The 21,081-nt window shown below is 36.5% G+C and overlaps 3 protein-coding genes across 5 annotated transcripts in view; 2 read left to right on the top strand and 1 right to left on the bottom strand.

The window, feature by feature from the left end:
* The window catches only part of LOC137190748 (NACHT, LRR and PYD domains-containing protein 12-like), a 122,297-nt gene extending 119,151 nt beyond the window's left edge, over positions 1-3,146 (top strand). Inside the window, exon 18 of the mRNA XM_067600332.1 lies at positions 636-3,146. Within this exon, the coding sequence (XP_067456433.1) occupies positions 636-952 (317 nt within the window). The 3' untranslated portion in view covers positions 953-3,146. The remainder of the gene's footprint in view (positions 1-635) is intronic.
* atp2c1 (ATPase secretory pathway Ca2+ transporting 1) overlaps positions 1-21,081 on the bottom strand; it is a 323,636-nt gene that overhangs the window by 3,197 nt on the left and 299,358 nt on the right. The gene's annotated exons all lie outside the window — the stretch shown is intronic.
* LOC137190744 (CREB-regulated transcription coactivator 2) overlaps positions 13,676-21,081 on the top strand; it is a 56,946-nt gene continuing 49,540 nt past the window's right edge. For 2 of the 3 annotated variants that reach the window (XM_067600322.1, XM_067600320.1), the window contains exon 1: positions 13,677-13,897. In XM_067600322.1, coding sequence (XP_067456423.1) covers positions 13,724-13,897 — 174 coding nt within the window. In that variant the 5' untranslated portion in view covers positions 13,677-13,723. Of the gene's footprint in view, positions 13,898-21,081 lie in introns of all 3 variants that reach the window. The other variant, XM_067600321.1, reaches the window with a different exon arrangement.

Below are 21,081 nucleotides of genomic sequence, written 5' to 3'. Positions count from 1 at the left end.
CTTTCTGACTCAAAACATAGATGGCAGCCCACCAGCTACCCGGAGAACAAATTTAGTCAAAATTTTGGAAAATGGTTAAAAATCTTTTTTATCATTAAGTGGATTAAATGTTTTTTCATCCAGATGGTTAGAGGAGTGTTTAAGGATTCTTGAAATGCATTTTAGAAAAAAGGTATGTTATAAACGATGATGGTTTCTCAAACATCACAGATTAATTATCTTTTAGAGAAACTGATGGTTATCTCTGTACCTGTTTATGTGAAAAGTGGCAGTGTTGCCCTGCATTTTAATGAACTTAAGCATGACGTTAGTCATCTCAGACATATGGGCATACATGTGGTTAATATGCTCAAACATGGAGGGAATAGGTACAGACTGTTGCTCCAGACAGAAGCTTTTTGGATTGATTTTGTGCAAACTCTTACACCTAATGGCTTAAATGAGGATTTTCCTTTGACATGTTTTTTGTAAAGAAGTTGTTTTTGAATTGCCAGCTACTTGGATAGCCCCTTCCGTTCTCTTGCCATATGGAGATTTTGTTAAAATGTTCATAATTTCTAAAAGATCTCTGTTTAAAAGTGACTGTTGAGTTATTAAACAATAGTCTTTTCTTCTTTTCTCTGGTTATCTTCCAGGTCCAAGAAGGGAAAATCTACAGCTGAATCTCCCAGCAGGGGACAGCATCCCAGCAGAGGAGAGGCTACGCTTAGTTCGGACACAGTTTGTTAGCAGTGTGTCTGAACCTAATCTAGACAGGCTTCTGGATAAACTTCTTGAGTGTGGTATTATAAATGATGATGAAATGCAGTCAGCCAGAACACAAACAGGAGCAAACAAAGCTCGAGAAGTGATCGACATGATACGAAAAAAGGGAACTGAAGCCAGCTCAGTTTTTATTGTCGCCCTCCATAGGGTGGATCGAAACCTTTCCAGACTGCTCAAATTAAGCTGAGTGTGATGGTGAACGTGTATTACTTATTGTTATCTTTAAATGAGATGTTTTGAACTTAAAAGCTGTGTTTTTAATAAGGGGACTTTCACTCAGGTTGTAAAAAGGGCCTTTAGAAAGAGATCCAACAAAACTTGGACTACATTGGATAGATTTTGAGCAGAGAACAATTCCACTTAGAGGTTGTGTCTGCAAATATGAACTAAAACAGATGCTGCTGCTGTTAAATGAGACCTCAAACAAAAGACTCAAACAGAAGGTTTGTGAGTAAAGCTATTGGTCTAATGCAATAATTATAATTAAAAGTGCAGTCAGACCTTTTTCTAATTCAATATAAAAGCCTTAACTGAGTAGTTACTTATCCCTCTCAAACAACGAGAATGATCACCTTTCTAGATCTCTGCCGCTTTTTTAGAGCTTTAAGAAGGTACATTCTTAAGTAGCATATGTAACACATTAATTTGACATGTAGAGTTAACTTTGGTGGTTCTGTGTTCAAGTTCAAGATCTGTGCAGAGATGGGGTTAACTTTTTACATCAGCTCTACATCACTCCACCTAAATTACACAAATAAAAAACTCAAATCTCTCACCTCTCTGCTTCAGATGTGGCTTAAATGAAGGTAAATTCTTACTTTCCACCTGTTCTTTTCCCCCAAATATACAGTTTTTGGACAAATGTATGCAGTATTTTTTTTACTCATCCATGGGCTTAATTTCCAAGTGGACCCTGAAATTTGCTTGTCAGGTAACTTCACCAGCTTCAACCTTGGTCATCATGACAAAGCTGTTAAGCTCACAGAAATCTTATTTATTATTGCCAAATATGTGTGATGTGAGAATGGTAGAAACAAGAGTAAATCCTTTTACAACATAGAGCAGTCTTTTATTGATTACATTAAAAACTTTCCTCTCAACCAGATTGACCTGTCTTAGACACATTTATCTCAATTTATTGAATGTATTCTGGATTGCGCCAAACTGAAGTTGATGTGGTCTGATGTCAAATGAAGAAAGAGGAAAGAAAACATATCAGCAGGTCAGAGTTTGAATGTTGTTCCTTGTTTCCACCACTAGATGGATACAGAACATTATTGACGAACAAAGAGGCTGCACCACCTGAGAGAAATGAAGGACTGAAAAACAACAGATTCCTTTTGAGAAAGATTTTTGAGTTCAAGTTATACACAGACTAAATTAGTGCACAGATTTTGTGGTGCCAGGGTAATTATAGAACCTTTACATTGAGAATACAGGAACAAACTGGAACTAAAACAGAAGACGGTGTCTGTTTGACATTAGCAGTAGTATTTTAACCCTCAAATCGCTTCTAATCTAATTTCATAACTTTTCATTTTTCGGTGGTCCGGGCTTTAAAAAGTAACCTTAGTGCAAAACTGCTGCTTCTAAAATCTTTTCATCAACATCATCATTACATCGTTGTTACACCACAGCCATCGTCATCTTCATCAGTCATATCATCATCATATTTACACTCTAAAAACTTTGGTGTGTAGCATTTGAACATTTTTGACTTTGATGACTCCTTGTAAAATAAAACTTTTTCTTCAAAAGCTACATTTTATACCATGAGAATCATTTGAAAAATGCTGTAAACACATGAGACAAGCAGCAAGTTTTAGTTCTGACCTACATGTGAAACAAAAATAACATGAAGTGCAGAAAACAATAAAGCATAAACCAACAGGATTCATTGAACACCAAGAACAAGGTTCAGTTCATGATACAAATAAAGAGCTTATAAAACAAACTTTGAACAAATCAGTCAAAGAATTACAAAATGCTTTTTACCTTGGAAAAAGTACACTAGTGTTTACACAATGACGGCAACAGCAGAGCAACTGAAAGTACCTTGTACCTCACAGTACAGACTCACAGGTTGTTAAAAGGTTTGGTTGGGAAGCTCCAGGTTACAGGATGTTGAGTTCCTGCAGTGAAAACAGAGTTTCAGAGTCTCCAATGAACCTTCAGGTGTTTGGACTGTGGGAGGAATCCCGCACACATGCAAACTGTCTGTACACAGAAAGAAGCAGCCCACACCCAGTGATGTGACGACACCACAGAATTTATAATGTACAAAAACAGGCAACAAAACATCAGACACAAGCAAAAATCCAGAACTAGACATCAAGACTCAAATGTGAAATCCTCTTCTTAATTAAACACTCATGACACAAGTCCTCTTGGCTCATGTATTGTTTGGCTGTTCTGTAAACAGATACACCAGTTGCTCTTCCTCTCTTGTATTTCTGACAGAGTAGCGGCTCAATTAATGTTTGAGACATGGCTGCTGTTACCATCTGTAACCACCAGGTGTCACCAAATCAACCAGGACTGAAATCTGAAGGGTTAGAACTTTAAACATTAATTTTTATCATGTGTCTGTGTGTCAGCCTAATATTTTTGTGCACATTTATGACTGTATGCTAAAGGACCTCTCATTGCAGTGATTCACAATTGTTGAAAAACCTATTTTATAACATGTTTTATACCGCTATTGACAGCTGACTCCTCACTCCTCTTAACCAGCTGGTCGGGGCTGCAAATGATCAACAACTGCAGCAAAAGGCATTTCTGGCAATCAGCTACGCTAAAAACGAGCCTTACCTAGTTTGTTGCAGGCCACATTTTGGTCTTTGTCATGGCTCAAATACTGACATCCATAGAAAGGTTTGGTCTCATCTTGAACCAGAGCATCTGCAGATTAATTCCATATCCAATATGTTATGATCCACTTAAGTTAGGCACAATACAAGATGAATAAATCTCTGTTTTTGTTAGCCTCGCCACCATCTTGACTGTAAGGGAGCCGGGAATTTCCTTTTCAGTAAAGTTCCTTTACAGTACTTAAAGTACTAACCGAGCTAAACACAAATCCATTGAAAGTTTTTAAATTGGTCAAAGTATGAGGCTACAGTACAAGTTTTTCTTAACATCTTTTTTTGAGTCGTTAGTCACAAGGGGTTGCTGTTTTTTGATTTTCCATGAAAACACCTCTAGAACAATAAGTTAGGAATTTCAGATCTTCATAATTTTAAATACACAAATAGTCTGGACTCTTACAATATAGATTCAAAAAGAAAAATGATAATCTGTTGCTTTTTCTTGTTCCAGTCTTGACATGTTGCAGACCATAGAGACATTTTATATAGTATTCCTATGGGATTTTCAATATTCTGTTTATTATATCATATAAACATCTTGAAATCTGTACAAAAGGCAGTTTATATTTAACTGAATTTCAAAATGTCTGACTTTAAAATTCAAAAGCATTGCATTTAAAATGTAATGCATAAAATATTTCACAGTCCAGTAGTTGACATACAGTATTTCACAAACAGTAATTCATGCAAATTGTAATTATGAAGAATATTTAACTTCAGAACTTTATTATACAATTGTATAGTGATTATTATATGCTCCTCAAAAACATATGATGGAAAAAGGAATGCATATTAATGATGAAAAATTATAATAAAAAGCCAAGTGACGATAGTTTGCTGATATATTCACCCTGTAAGAAACTGTTCTTTTACTATTCCCAGAGCTACAAGCCTCCTTATATCCTGTACTTGTGGTGTATGTTCATATTGTTGGGCAATAAGACAACACATGAGTACAAACAGACTGTTTCTTTCTGTTAGGGTTTTTTCTTCATTCTTATCTGTGATCTGAATCTTCTCCACATCCGCTGGTTTAACTCTTCAGCAGTTTTGTCATCCTGTGTTGACAGAGATGGTGACAGCAGATCAGTTTCTGCAAATTTACAGACATTTGAGTTGTAAATTCGTAAAACCACAATTTACTATTTTATATTTTTCCATATTTCAGAAAGTGACACTGAAGAATGTTTTGCAGCTTATGGTGAATCATTTAGGGGGAAATTCACTATTTTCTCTGCCTTACTTAAGTTGTAGTTTTCATTACATACTTATAATTTAAGTTAAACAAATATAAGATATTTGTATATTATATAGAATATTATATTAATATTAATTGATATGTATGGAGAATATTTCAAAAACAAGGTTACAAAGTGCTTCACAGACATAACAGAAAATACACAGCGCTATTACAGAATAGAATAAAGACAGTGAAATCCAGAAATACAATAAAAAAATAATAATAGTATTTAAAAATTATATAAAAACAAGAATAAAAAGATAAATCAATAGCCAATTTATAAAGAGTCTTTATCGTGGGACATCTTTAGAAATGTGTATTATTTCTTAAAATTTTGACACTACAACCCCTTTCATAGTTTATACTTTGAAAGACACTTCATCTGACACAAATCTCTATCAGTCCCTTTATTTCAATATTAATATTTCAATTTCAATATTTCATACAAATATTATTTCAGCTCCTTTCAGCACATTCACTTTAAGAACTGAAACATGAACTCCTTTTCAGCGCTTCCGTTTAACAGTCAATTAATTTCATTTCAGTGATTCTGTTTCGAATCCCACTTTGACTTCTTTCAGAGCTTCAACTTCATGTCCAACTTCAGTTCTTTTATGTTTAAAATCAGAGCTCCGAGGACAAATAACAATTTAAGACATGTTTGATGTCTCCAGTGTTTCATTGGACATGAGAACACTTAACTTCTTTCAGAAAATATGTCAGTTTCTAGTTTGTTTATTACATAATTACAATGATGCAGCATCCCATCATATCACAGCTTTCCCCTCTTGTCATTTTGGTTTAAACTATTAGACTGTTTTACAAAGTTCATTAACAGCTGAGGAACTGTTTATCTTGCTTTCACTTGGAGTCATCAACATCTGAAATTTCTTTTTGTACATTTTACTCAAACTGCAGCCATCGTGGCTGAACATTTAAAGAAATTCTGCACATTTCCAGGTGTATATTCTATCTTGGCATGATTTATAGTTAAAAACTCCTTATTTATCTAATACTGGCCCTTTATGCAGCCCCTTAGTTCAGCCTGATTGGTTCTGATTGGCCAGCTTCAGGAAGTTGTCTTGACCAACTTCCAGCAGCTCGGGAGGCAACGTCAACAAACCATGAAACAAACTATAGTAGCAAGATTTCACTGTTTTTTCTCATTCTTTACTTGAAATGTCAACTTCTCAAATCCATCTGTACATGTTGGAGCTGAATCAGAGTGAAATATCACCGCCTTGCTCTTCATCAAACTGTAACCATAGCAACATGACCCCTTGGCAAGTGAGAATTCTTGACAAGAGTTCACATGTTCAGCACCTCGCGCGTCTGGTTACAAACTACATTCAGAATATGTGTGTAAGCCCTTTGTAGATCTTTATAATGTTTTGGAAATAATAGAATCATAAACTTTATTTAGTTTTAAACTATCATCGTGTAAATTCTGTTGGTGTTAAGGGTGCGAAACACCAGGCTTTAAAATGGATTTTTGATTCAGTCCAGTGGAATCACAGTGATGAGTAAATTTGCTCACAACATGATGTAAATCAGAGTTGATTTTTGGCATTGAGTTAAACTTTGTGAATTTGCGCCGTTGAACAATAGCAAGCCATCTTGACAGTGCTGATCATCAAGGATACAGAGAGTCCAAAATGGAGGAAGCTATCGTTGCTTATTGGCTGTGTTGCACAACTCACTTTTATGTAACCCCCTCTGTCAGAGTTAAACTGCTCCTCTAAAGGTTTGCAGACAGTTATGAGAACAGGAGTCGATGGTACATATTCGTCTTTTGCATAAAGTTATTGCATTATTGGTAAAGTGGTGAAGTTAATTGCTAGAAATTATTTTCCCTTTAGCAACAGAGCTAAGCCAAAAAGTTTCCTAACTGAACATTAGTAAGCTTGTTAGCAGTTAGCTTCTGGCTCCACTGTTTCACATAAACAAGCAAATGTCACTTCGTGGTGTGACCACCTTTTGTTTGAGTATCAATGTTTCAGCCCCTGTTTGAGGGTAAAGTTATTTGAGAAATTTATAATGGAGTACAAAGTCAAGAGGTTGTGATATGTAGCACAAAAAGCTAGTGAAGCTGTAAACTGTTCCCACACATGCTCAGTGGCGTTTGCCTTACACTGAACTACTCTCCGGAGACTGAAAACATGATGCTGTTATTAGTCTTTGGAGCCGTTTCTAAACAAACTAACGTGACCAAACTCTTCATAATGAAGGAACATGTCACCCAGTGCAGCGGTGTGACTCACTGACGTGTTTTTAATAGTTTTTGAACAACAACAGAGGTCTACAGCACAGAGGAATAAGATATATCAGGCTTTGGATGCACACACAATACTTGTTAGTAGATCAGTTCATTATTGGTTTGGATCCAAACATGAGATTTGTTAACAAGAAGAAAAATAAAGAAAATCGCCAGCCTGATGCTTTAAGTTAAGTTCCTGTAGGCCTAGATGTGAACCTCGGTCTCTGGTGTCAGAGTTCTGCTCTTTATACATAAATTTCGAACATAATCCGGGCTGCTTTTACATTTGCCAAAACAACGTAATTGGGAGAAGACTTTTGTAATATATAAAAGTAATTTCCAGGAGCCAGGAAAGATATTGAATTTTTAGTGATATATAACAGAGAAAAGCAGCAATTTTTTGCTTCAATTTCAGAGATTATAACGACAGTAATCCTGCTTAACTTTTGTTTTTACTGCCTAAAGCCTTTATTTTGTTTTCCTTCCTTAATTCTGCTGCTTTTACTGCTACATGGATCATGAACGGACCCCAGACCCCGACCCTAACCCTATTTGTCACTATCAGACCATTGAGTTTGGGGCAAAAAGCTTCAGTATGACATGTGACGACTCATACCTGTCAACAATCATCTCGCATGATCACAGTCAAACTGAATATTTACAAATCTATCCTGATGTCATGTGATGTGATATATTTTTTAATCATCTCCGGTTAATTGTTCCAAAAACAGCAAAGAATCTGCTTCTCAAACCAAAAATTACAGTTTGCAGCTGAGAAAACAGACAGATTTTCTTCAAACGAACAAGGCCGAAACAGATAACACTTTGTGTCCTGTTTAACGGGAAGAACTCCAGATTTTTTCCTCCCTTTCACTTTTGTTGAAAAGAAGTCTTTTATTTAGCGAAGGCTCTGCAGAGAAACGCTGTGCTGAACAAACACAATAAGCTGGTTGTTGTTGTTCACATAGTTCAGTCAGAGAGAATTTACTACAGGGCTCAACACTGAAATGTCAGCGCTGGCGGGAAGAAGAGCAGATCTGGTTTATTTTTGACTTCATTCAGCTTTATGAGCTGAAGAAATACAGAAAATGAGCTGTTGGTGTGATGTTAGTGATGTTTTAGACAATGGCACTTGGAAATGTATTTTTTTATAATTATAACACCAAAGTCATGACAATTTGAATCATTGTGTTGAATGTATGAAATACTGTATGTGTTAGATTTTGTATTGTGACAATACATGACATTAAAGAAATTTACAGATCATACTGTGACTGAGATTCTCAATTTATTGGTTTCAAATAGTTTTGATGTGCTTTTGACAACATTTTCAAAAAAAACAAAAACACACATACACATTTTTATGAATCAATTTACTATTATTATTTTCTTAATGGAAAAACTGTAAAGTTAATTCTTGATCTTGGAAACTACTTTGCCATAAAAAAAAAACTAAACTTTACTCTAGAAAGTAGATGTTAAGATCACAATTTTTTTTGTCTTTTTAGTGTTTTTTTATTTGTTTTTTTTTGTTTTTTTTAAGATCTGGAAACATCATTTTGAAATGATTACTATAACATTGCTGCTTGTTTTAATAATAATAATAATAATAATAATAATAATACATTTAATTTATTTAGCACCTTCCATTGCAGGTTTCAGTACACAGTAGCAGGAGTTGGTTGGGCTTGACGTGCTGAAACAGCTTGTGCACGACCCTAAACCTGTCTGGTCTCATGTGGTGTGAGACTGTAATCCATTACCAGAAAGACAGGTTAGAAGAGGGGACCAACAAATCAACTCAGAAACACACCATAAACCAGAAATAATGGAAGACTGGGCTTGGGGTTAGCGACTCCAACCCATAAAAAACATCCATGCTACAGAAAAGTTGATGAAAAATTTTTTTTAAATAAATTTCTCCTCATGAGAGACCAGGATATCCATCGATGAGTGGATCCTACATTTCTCATAATGCAACTGGAGATCATCTTTTCTTTAAACCCTTCCTGCCTGGTAAACACTCACATGTTCAGTTTATAACACAGACTTTTGAATCATAAATGTGTGGCCTCCTGATGACATCACTATGACATCAACAGGGATATTTTCACAGACTTGACAAACATCCTCTAGAGACACAGATGACATTATACATCCTTTTTTCACTGGTTGTATATTTTTTTTTGGTCCATAAAATGTTAGAAAATGGTGAAAAATGTTGATCAGTGTTTCCCGAGGTCCAAGATGATGTCCTCAAATGTCCACAATCAAAAGATACTCACTTTACTGTCATAGAGGACTAAAGAAACCAGAAAATATTCATTTGTATTCTTCTGAAAGGCTGAATTTTGTCTTTTTTTTCTTAAAAAATGACAAAGAATGATTTATCGATGATCAAAATAGTTGGTAATTATTTTTCTCCTGATTGACTAATCGATTAATCGACTTATTGCTGCAGCTTTAACCCTCATCCTAAAGAAGTAAACTGAACTTTATGTATAAAAATGGGAGCAGTTTTTTTTATTTGCAAGGAAAGAATCCCCAAATTCATCATGATTAATGGAGAGTAAACACTTTAAAGGAACATATTGGAGTTAAATTATTTTCTGTGTGAATATGAGCAGTAACTTGATGCTTTAATGTAAGAAGCTGCCAATTTCTTGTTTCTCTTTTAATAACATCCTTATTTCCTGATGGTTTACTTTTTATTAATTTCACTGTGTGTTTATATCCAAAGGTGGAAAGCAACCAAGTAAATTTACTCAAGCACTGTACCTAAGTACAGCTTTGAGGTACTTGTACTTTACTTGAGTATTTCCATGTGATGCTACTTTATACTTCCACTCCACTACATCTCAGAGGGAAATATTGTACTTTCTATTCCACTACATTTATTTAACAGCTTTAGTTACTTTTCAGATGAAGATTTGACACAATGGATAATATAACAAGCTTTTAAAATACAACACATTGTTAAAGATGAAACCAGTGGTTTCCAACCTTTTTGTCTTTTGACGTCTTACAAAAAGCAGTGTGTAGTCGGGGTCACATTTCACATGTCTATGAGTTGTTAACAGCTCCACCAAATAGTGATTTTTCCCTCTAAACTTCTCACATGCTTTCATTTCAATAAATGTTCAAATGATCCAATATTTCACCAAAAATCAAAGATTAGAGAAAAAGTCCAAAAACTGAAAACAGATTTGTGTATCAGAACTTTGTTTTTTCTTCTTTCCTCTCCCATTAATCATCTCACGACCCCTCAGATTTATCTGCTGACCCTTTGGAGGGGCCCCGACCCCTAGGTTGGGAACCACTGCACTAAACTAGCTAACTGTATATAAAGTAGTGTAAACTAGCTCCACCTCCAGCAGCTACAACAGTAACATGCTGCTCTAACACTGATGCTTCACTATTAATAATCTAATGATGTCATATATAATAATATATCAGTCAGAGGGACCAAACCACTACTTTTACTGCAATACTTTAACTACATCAAGCTCATAATACTTATGTACTTTTACTGCAATACTTTAACTACATCAAGCTCATAATACTTATGTACTTTTACTTAAGTAGGATTTTACACAAGTAGGATGCAGAACTTTTACTTGTAATGTCTGTATATGCTGCTGTTATCACATGTATATACTGTATTTTTTCTAAATTATTTAGGTAATAATATTAAGTACACTCAATTCTGACATCCATGGACAATCAGGCACTTTACTAGCATAGCAAAATCCACCTCAACATTCTGTTCTTTCTGTTATATTTCTTTTTATATATATTTGAGTTAGTTTATTTAGTTATTGTATACAATTTAGAATTAAATTGAATTTGTTTCTTTACCTTTTTTACCTCATTGTTGGCTGCTGAAACATTTTAATTTCCCTTTGGGATTAATAAAGCATCTATCTATCTATCACAGTATTTTTACATTGCTGTATTTGTAATTTAACTTAAGTAAAGGATCTCAGTACTTCTACCACCACTGTTTATATCTAAAATATACATATATATAGCATATATGACCACTTGTTAACATGTGGACCAAATTCCATACGGTGGTACGATCATTTAAAGACAACTTAGCAAACTCCAGCTGTGATGAAGACAGGAGTGGAGCCCGCCGTGGTCTTTTGTGCTCACCACAGTTGTAAAGAGTGGTCATCTGAGTCACCGGAGCCTTTCTGTCAGCCCTCAACCAGTCTGGCCATCCTCCACTGACCTCTCTCATCAACAACAAAGCGTTTCCGTCCGCAGAACTGCCGCTCACTTCTGAGCAAACTCCAGAGACTGTTGTGTGTGAAGGAGATCAGCAGTTTCAGAAATACTCAAACCAACCAGCCCGTCTGGCACCAACAATGACGCCACAGTAAAAGTCACGGACATCACTTTGTTTTCCCCCATTCTGATGTTTGATGTGAACATTAACTGAAGCTCCTGACTTGTATCTGCAGGATTTTATGCATTGCACTGCTGCCACCCGATTGGCTGATTGGATAATTGCAGGAATAAGCAGATGTACAGGTGTTCCTAATAAGCATGCATGTCTAAACATATAATCATCCACCTATCTACATGTACCTGTATACTTGCAGCAGCCAACTTGTCTGACATGTTGTTCCAAAAACATTTGGTGAGGCAGCATTTAGTTTTTACGCTCTGTGAAGATCTAAGAGCAGCTGAAACCTCTTCAGCCTGGCTTTTGATTTGAATATTTTATAGCCGTTATTCATTTTATATAACTTATTTTATTGTTGTTTGTCTATTGTTCGTGTTTTACTCCCTCTAAATGCTTTTTATCATTTTTATTTCCTGTGTGTATTAGTCTCAACTTGTTTGCATATTTATTGTTTATCACCAGCTTGTCAGTCATCTGTAAAGCACTTTGAATTGCACTAACCTGCATGAAAAGTGCTATTCAAATATAGTTTGATTATTGTTGTTCCACAAATGAGTTGTTTAGTCTCGGCCCTACTTTTTCTTCACACAGTGCCCCTTTATTTTAAACCCTTTTACTGTTTTTACTCACAGTCCACTTTTACTTTCAGGTTGAATCAGATTTTTTTCTAGGAAACTGATTTGTATTTCTCTATCTTAACCACATATTAACATACGCGTGGTTGTTGTCCTTGAGCAAGAAGGTGAACTCCTACCAACTGACCTTTGACCTCTGACATTATTATAATAAAACTGAAGCAGGTGACGAGAAAGAGAAACCGCCAACTTGGATTAAAGCCTCGTATTTTAATCACGACACTATAATTAACTCAGGAAGTTCAAACATCTGCGGTTTAAACTCTGCGCCGTGCGGCAGCGGGACTCTGCCTGCAGGGGGCGCTGCCACCTGCACCAGAACACCGAAGCTTGTCTGTGTTCTGACAGGATGACTCACTCTGTAGGTTAAAGTCATAAACGGATCCACGCTCTGTGTCAGCAGGTGGGCGTTCACACCTTTAGTCATTGACCTCAGTCACACTCTGCAGTTGGAAAGATGTTACCATAGAAACCGTCACCATAGAGAGACGTTACCATAGAAACCAAACTATACAGACCTGAAACAAACGTACTCTCCCATAACATGTTTTATGATTTTATTTTATTTTAACTCTATCCTGATCGTATTTTTGGTTTAAATTGTTCTAAAACCACCATAAATTAAACTGATAATTAATATTGATGCTGAACTATTTTGGCAAGAAATTGTTATTTCTTACAAGGAATGATGTAAGGAATGCACTTTGGGACTTCTGCCAGTTTAAAAAATTCAAATAAAAAGCTTGGAAAAGTGTAATTATAGATTATGTTTTATTATATTTGTATAATCGTTTATTTTTATCAAGTATTTTTATTTATTTAGTTTTATTAATTTTTATTTTACTCATTTGACTATTTTATTATTTTATATATTTTTGTCTCATTTATTTTTATTTCATTTTTATTTATTTATTTTATTAATTATTATTTTTCGGTGTAACTCAATTTGTCTTAGATAACAGCTTTATTTTATTCACTTTTATTAACTTTATTCAATAAAGTTAGACAAATTTTTATATTTAACATGTATACAACGTAAAATACATTGCAAGTAAAAGTCCTGCTTGAAAAATCCTCCTACAGTAAGTATTATGAGCTTGATGTAGTTAAAGTATTGCAGTAAAAGTAGTGGTTTGGTCCCTCTGACTGATATATTTTTATATATGACATCATTAGATTATTAATACTGTGTCAAATCTTCATCTGAAACGTAATTAAAGCTGTAAAATAAATGTAGTGGAGTAGGAAGTACAATATTTCCCTCTGAAATGTAGTGGAGTGGAAGTATAAAGTAGCATCACATGGAAATACTCAAGTAAAGTACAAGTACTTCAAAGCTGTACTTAGGTACAGTGCTTGAGTAAATTTACTTGGTTATTTTCCACCACTGCAAGTGTATGTGTGGTGTATGAGTAATTGTGCTTTAAAATAGTGACACCTTTAGGTCCCCAGAAGTAGCTGCAGAGTGAGCGCTCTTCTCCTTCACGCTGCTCTCCGGGGGAAAATCATTCCACTACGTCAAGTCGTCCCGTCCGCTCGGTGAAGATGTCTGCGACGGGTACAGGCGGCTGCGGACCCGGACCCGGACCCTCCCCGGGTGCCGGGTCCGGGGCTTCCAACCCCCGAAAGTTTAGCGAGAAGATAGCGCTGCACACCCAGCGGCAGGCGGAGGAGACAGCCGCCTTCCAGGAGGTCATGATGGACATCACCTCGACCAGGGTGAGTCTGAGACGGAGACAGGAGGAGGAGAGCTGCCCGGAGGAAGAGAGGCCTTGCCCGGGCTTGTTAGACTCCGAGATAACGTTATCTTCTATCTTCTGCTCAGAAGTGGTGAATTTACAGCTCACAGCAGCTTAACACGAAGTAGTCTCTGGCTTTTGTTTGATATCTAGTGTCAGCAAAAAAAATGTTGGTGCCCATTTCCGATCCGTCGTTAGCCTAGTTAGCAAGCATTAGCTCAGAGCGCTAACTTGGCTTGTTTACTATATTGCGTGAACGTCGCTGTCACCCTGGACGTCCCGCCGAACCCCGTTCAAAAATCTGGCAGTTCAATAACACGTTGCTTGTTGCCACACATATAATGAACAAGTAGTAAATTATTAAAGACATTTTGCAAGTCATGATTCTTCTCGTAAATTCGGCATTCAATTGAGACACAAATTAGCTCTTAATCTAGTGAAAACCTTAACTTTTCACGCCTCTTGCCACACACATCCCCTGTGTAACGTTAACTGTTAAGGTTGTTGGTAGTTGTAAGATTGTTGTAATAACAAGCAAACCAGACAGAAAAAAGGTGTTAAAGCAATGCCGTTTTGTTCAGTGGGACCAAACGATGCATTTTAATGACTTAAAGTCATGATTTGTCTGTCGTACGTCCGTATCATGAATGCTAACACTATATTCCCTCGTTTTTTGAACGGAATTTGGCGTGACGGTTGTCACATGCAGGTTATAGCACGATTATGGGGGCTTTTGCCTTACCAGTCATCAGTCAACACATATTAGGTAGGTAGTTTGTACTGTAAACGATAAATTTTCAGCTTTTTCTCCCCTGGAATAAATGAACACTCCCAATAAACGCTAGCTGGTTTTCAGTTTAGTTTGTTCCCAACTCCCGCTGGAGCTGTCAGTGTCCGCAGCAGAAGGAGGAATTAACAAACTGATTATAACTTATTTAATTAACTAATTCATGTCTTTTAACTTATCACAAGGAGATATGTTGAATCTTGATTGTCCTTGAAAAAGGTTAAAGGGGACCTATTATGCTTTTCCTTATTTCCAGTCTTATATATAATGTTATCATGTTGGATGTTCATATTAAATGTGGCCAAAGTGCCACATAGAACTAATATAGTAAAATAGAAGTAATCCCTGTGAGCAAAAAGCACCAGCTTCAGACTGCTCTGAACGCTTGTTTTCCAACGTTTTTTTCTACTTTCAGCCTGAGCCGACATCAGCTCGTGATGTATTTCTTTATATGATTATCTGCTCCACACACAGCGTGCCACGTCACTGCTCTGCTCCGTTAACATTGTGGTGTTTTTTCATTGTTTTGGGGGAAGTCACTCCAAGCCATGACTCATTACACAGCACAGCAAAGTAAAATAAGTAGTTTACCTGTTGGAGGTGTGCTGGTCATCTGCAGCTCTTCATCAAACATCATCATCACTGTGACTCTTTCTGCTTGTACTCTTCCTCCCTGCGTTATTTATAACTGATCCACTGAACAAAGAGCTCCAAATATCTCCAGATGTTCTTGTGTTGACTGATTTTTAGTGCTCCTAACGAAGCTCTGCTAATTTGGTGAGGATCACGTTTAGTTTCCTGTAAATTCTTCACAATAAAAGTCTCCCATTATTTAGTCATTTAAAAGCTTTTAATATGAAGCAGTAAAGCAGCAAATGTTGGGTTTGCATTGGCAGTAACTTAACACAACTTTGATAAAGCTGCCCCTCAGCAGGCTTTCAGAAAGCTTAAAGAAATAAGAGCTAAGACTGCCTGTTAGAGACAGAGGCTGAAATGAGGGGCTGCATAAAGGGCCAGTATAAGATAAATAAGGAGTTTTAAAACTGTAAATAATGCAAAGCTACTGTAGTGGAGTTCCAGAATAAAAATATAGAGCTAGAAATGAGCATAAAAGGGCCCCTTAAATTTCAGCTTTTTTCCCCCTGGAATTAAGTTATACTCAGACACATGCTAGCTGCTTATTAGGAAAGTTTGTTCCCAACTTGTGGACTTCTGCAGGAGCTGTCAGTGGGCAACAAACAAACTGATTATAACTTATTTAATTAACTAATTTATGTCTTTTAACCTGTCACAAGGAGATATGTTGAATCTTGATTGTCAAAGTAAAAGGTTGTAAAAGGTTAAGTTAGGACTAGCAGGAGAGCTCCACAAATGGTTGCTCCTTGGACTAAACCTTGACCAGATATGGTTTTTGGTGTTATGCTCACTATCTTAGGTCTTTGGTGTAGAACATTTTGGGGTTTTTGGTGTAAGGCTTGATGTGTGGTGTTTTTTAGGTCATTCATCAAATAAAAACAACAAACCGTTGCTGGTTACAGCTTCATAAATGCAACAAGTTTCTGCTTGTTTCTCATTTTAATAGGTTTGTTTGGGTGTTCAGGTGATACTTTGAGCTCTGAACATTTTGTCAGTATTTCTTTACATCTTAACCTCTTAAACTCCACAAGGCAATGACATCCTTGGCCAACATTACTGTCTTTCAGAGGCTGGAGCGGACTTGGTTTTGAAGCTCAGTTTTAAACCTAGAGGTATCATATGAGACAAGATGACCTAAGGCATCCATCGGTAACAACCATGTTATGCTAGCTTGTCAGGAAGGGGGATAAATAATGCTCCAAAGTTTGGCTAAATTTTGGTGAGGGAAAAACTGGCATGGCCACTTTCAGAAGGGGTCTCTTGACCTCTCACCACAAGATATCTGAATGAGAATGTGCTCTATGGGTACCCATGAGTCTCCCCTTTACAGACATGCCCAAGTTATGCTAATCCCACGCAGTTTTGGCCAAAAACCATGCAGTTTTTTGTATGCAGTAATATTGTTTTATTTTTTACCTATTCTAAAAATGGTGTATTTGAATATTTCTGCATACTGGGGTCCCAAAACAGTCTTGGAGTTGCATAAATTTGGTCTGACTGGAAAGCTGAGACTCTTGTGGCTTCATTGAGCCAAGTTGTATTCATGTGTGATGATGTTAGTACCCACAGTAGCTATTTTATTGTAGTGAGACCATCGTTTGAAACTTGATCTCACTGTATAAAATGACCTATTGTGACCTCTAGGATAATTACAGCCTCATGAAACTTTACAACCACAAACTAGAGACTGAGAGCATTCAGAGGATGTATGGCTTTCCAAGGTATACTGACAATAAGGGGGTTTCTGGAGCAATTTTCAGAACAGAAGTGCTTGCCATCCGGTCACATAAAAATGCAATTCTTACAGAAATCTCCAAATGTCAAAAGTTTTTGATACCAAATCACAGCATGAATTCTTTAATGCTGTTCCTCAAGGTCTTGGTGTCTTAATGTGATGTTTTAGGGATTTTTGACCGTTTTTATCGATTCTTGACTGGTCAAAAACAGATTTTGCACCAAATCTGTGTAACAAATGGTAGCAACCTGAAAATTGCTGCAACAACTTATGAGACATAATTGAGCATGTGAATGTCCATCATATACTTCCATCATAATGTTATAAGCTCTTATACACTCTAAACTCTCACAATGTGAATAGGCGCCTAACCAAAACACAATGTATATTACAGATTTATGACTAGAAAAACTTGACACACAGGTGCTGAGCTGCATCTCTAATTAATCTTCAGGCTTCCAGCTTTCAGATGATGTAAAGCACATGTATGTGGCAGATACTGTTGACCTGCTATCTCCCCCTAAAGATTCCCTGCCTCCTGCCGCAAAAAGGACAAAAATGGGTCTTTGGTAGGGAGGCGGGGAGGGGAGGGGAGGGGTGGGGGAGTTAAAGAGAAAGTGATGAAACAGTTGCACAAAACACTTGAAAGACTGGTGTCAAGTTCCAGCCTAAACGGAGTCTAACCATCACTTAGACATGAGATTGAATTCCCTCTCCGTTTAGGCTGCTGTTGTTTTTACGTGCGATGGAGTTTCTGGTGTTTTCTCCGTCGTGATTTTTGTGGAGCATGATGGGATGTCTCGGTGTTTGGGTCTGTGTGACGGTACAAAGTGAAGCTGCTGTTGTGGTGTTTTATTAAATAAGTTGCAGCACAATTAATCATAATTAAATCCACAGACTCTATCAGGTGGGATGTTGTGTGCTTTTGTTTTGCTCTGGTGCATCGTGTCGAGCGCTGCTTGTTGACAGATGAATTGTCTGACCAATCACAGCGTGTGTTTACTTCAGCTCGCTGCGATTACCTGCTGTCTGCTTCCCAAACAGCGATGTGGCTGCAGGCATATTTGTATTATGATTATTATAATTGTTCTCTGGGTGTATTTAATTATTGTGTACAATCTTGCAGATGGAGGAGGACATTTTTTTTTAATGATTTGTCCACAATGTGATGATTTGTTAGTGATTATTTCACATGATTAAACACAAACTGACGTCCCTGTCTGGTTATTCTATCCAATAATGTTTAATTAACTGATGTAAACCCAGAAAATATTCAATTTACTATAACGTAAGACCAAGAAAAGCAGTGAATTCTCACATTGCAGAAGCTGGAACCATCAAATGTTTGGTGTTTTTGCTTAAGAAAAAAAACGACTTAAAACAATTAATTGATTATCAGAATAGTTACCAATTAAGTTTCTTTCAATTAATTGACGAATTGTTGCATCTCTAGTCTACAACCTCTTTCAGACATGATCTTCTCCAGTATATATCACAATATTACAAATGTTTGCAAAGTCACATGTAAAACAATCAATCTGATATTCAAAGCAGTTAAATATAATCATATCACAATACAATTCTGCTGAATAGTACAGATACATGAAGTGTTTTATTCAGCTTGAAATGTCTGAAGGCGGTGTAATAAATTTCCTGTCAGACGCCCAGTTACCAATTATCAGATTGTACGCATAACTAAATTAAATCTGCGTAATAAACCGCCTTCTAAAGGAGATACTGACTGATATAAAGGAGAGCTGTCATGTGAGCGTTTCTGTAACGCCGTGTTTTCTTTTCATTGTGGATTTTTCTTTCCTCGCTTCTTGTGCAACAAAGCAGAAAATCTCCCTCAGAAAGTCACATTCATCAGATTATTAACCGACTTCCATTCATGTCTCACTGCTGAGAGGATGAAATATCCAGAGAAAACACTTAACAACATCTAAATTAATAGATTTTATAAGACTGTAAAGTTGAACACAGTAGATGTCATATCTAATAAATCAGGACGTTTCCACGCAGACTCATTCGGAGTCTCGTCCTGGTTTTGATGATTTTTTTAGGAGCTTTTATTTATTATTATGCGCACATCATGAAGGTGCAGTTTAAACTTTTATATCTTTAAACTGATCTGAATCAAGAACACTATTATAATTCATTAAGCTGTAACTTCTAGAATAATACAGTGCATATGTTGAGATTATTTTGGGCAGCATGTTGATCTTCAAGGATGCTTTTGTAAAACTTTTAAAGGTCGTCCTTTTTTTTTTTTTGTCTCCAGCTTCTAACACATATTTTGATTCATCATCTCTGTATTTGTACTCTTTGAGATGTACCCAGAGTGAATTTTCTTGGTTGATTTGAGATGTTTATCATCCTGGGTGGGTTGGATGATTAACCACAGCTTCCACCATACAGCGTGCCAGCCTTTTTTTCTCCACTTGCACAATGGAGCGTGACTTATATCCGTTTTGTGAACCGCACGTCTGTTTACTTCCGGTCAACCTGCTGCCAACTCTACAGTAACGTTACCGTCACCTCCACCTCCACCTCACTGTTACTTCACTTTTCACACTTAATTTTGTACATATTGTTAATAGTATTAATATAATAGTGTTTTTTTAGCAGTTTTGATCATTTTAACAGGTGTTGTTTTGCTATAGGATCTTTTATTTTGAAGGATCATACGTGGTGATTTATACACATTATCCAGGTGTTTTATAGTCTGCATCGGATGAGCAGTAATGTAAGATGGAAGAGGTGAACTTTAACATAGATCGTCATCATCATCATCATATTTTCAGTTTTACTAAGGAACGTGTGACTTGAGTTGTAGACGTGTCATGTTTGACAAAGTCAGCAGGGAACTTCTGCATCATAAAGGCTCATATACATCAGATACAGATCACTGCTAAAATAATAAGTGAACTAAGCGATTTGAAACTTACTCAGCGTCAGTTTTGATAATAAATTAATTCAGACAAATAACAGTTATTCATCCAGCCACGATGCATACCTCTCAAACATTCAGCTTTTCTCTGTTTTTTTCTATTGTTGTAAATTTAATATTTGGGGGTTTTTGGTCTGTTGATTCGGGACTAAACAAAACATTTGAAGACGTTGTCATGATGTGTAGAAACTTGTGATCAGCAGATATTAGTTCATGCAGATATTAGAGGAGGGACTCTTTGGGAATCTCACAGTTTCTCTCAGATTCTTTGGTGTCTGATTCGATTGAATGAATAGAAAAGGAGGTTTTTAGTCTCTTACTCCGGTACACTGTGAACTGCTGTTCTCAGTTCACTGAACCGCAGTATGAAACATAACTGGCAGTTAAGATAAATGATCTTGATGAAGATTGCTGTCAGCAGAGAACCAAGTGTGAAAGAACAGTTTTTTTATTTTGAAAATTTTTAACTGCATTAATTAATACATTTGAAAGCTTCTTACAGTCTTCTGTCTGTATGAGAATAACAAAATGAAATTGTAATTTACTGACCAACATCAGAAGTCGGTGTGTCTGCTGTGAGACGCTGAACGGACGCAGGATGTTTGAGTTATTGAGTTTTATTCTTCGCACCAGAGTTGGAGACAGACGATCTCGTTTGTCACTGCTGCTCTGCTACGCTAACATTAGCCTCTGAGTGACGGCGGAGATAAATATCATTCAGTAGACTTTACATTCGACTTGCAAAGGTAATTATTGATTGATAAGATGAACTTTTATTGAAGATGAGATGCTGGTAGTCGTCTCTGAAGAGTCTAATTTGTGATCTGTGAGATCTATACAGTTAAAATTGACTTTACATGTTTTGTATTAATATTAAAAATATTTAAAAAATAACTACTGTCAGCTGATTACCTTTATTGGAACACCCAAATATCAATCAGTAATGGCCTTCAAAATCCAGTATCAGTTCACTATCTGTAGTTTATTGATACTGACGGTGAATGCAGATTGTTGCAGCTCGTTAAGTGTCTGAAAGGGGCTTCTGACAAACACACC

Source organism: Thunnus thynnus, chromosome 10, assembly GCF_963924715.1.
Source record: "Thunnus thynnus chromosome 10, fThuThy2.1, whole genome shotgun sequence".
NCBI lineage: Eukaryota > Metazoa > Chordata > Actinopteri > Scombriformes > Scombridae > Thunnus > Thunnus thynnus.
This window is presented reverse-complemented; position numbering and strand designations above follow the sequence as displayed.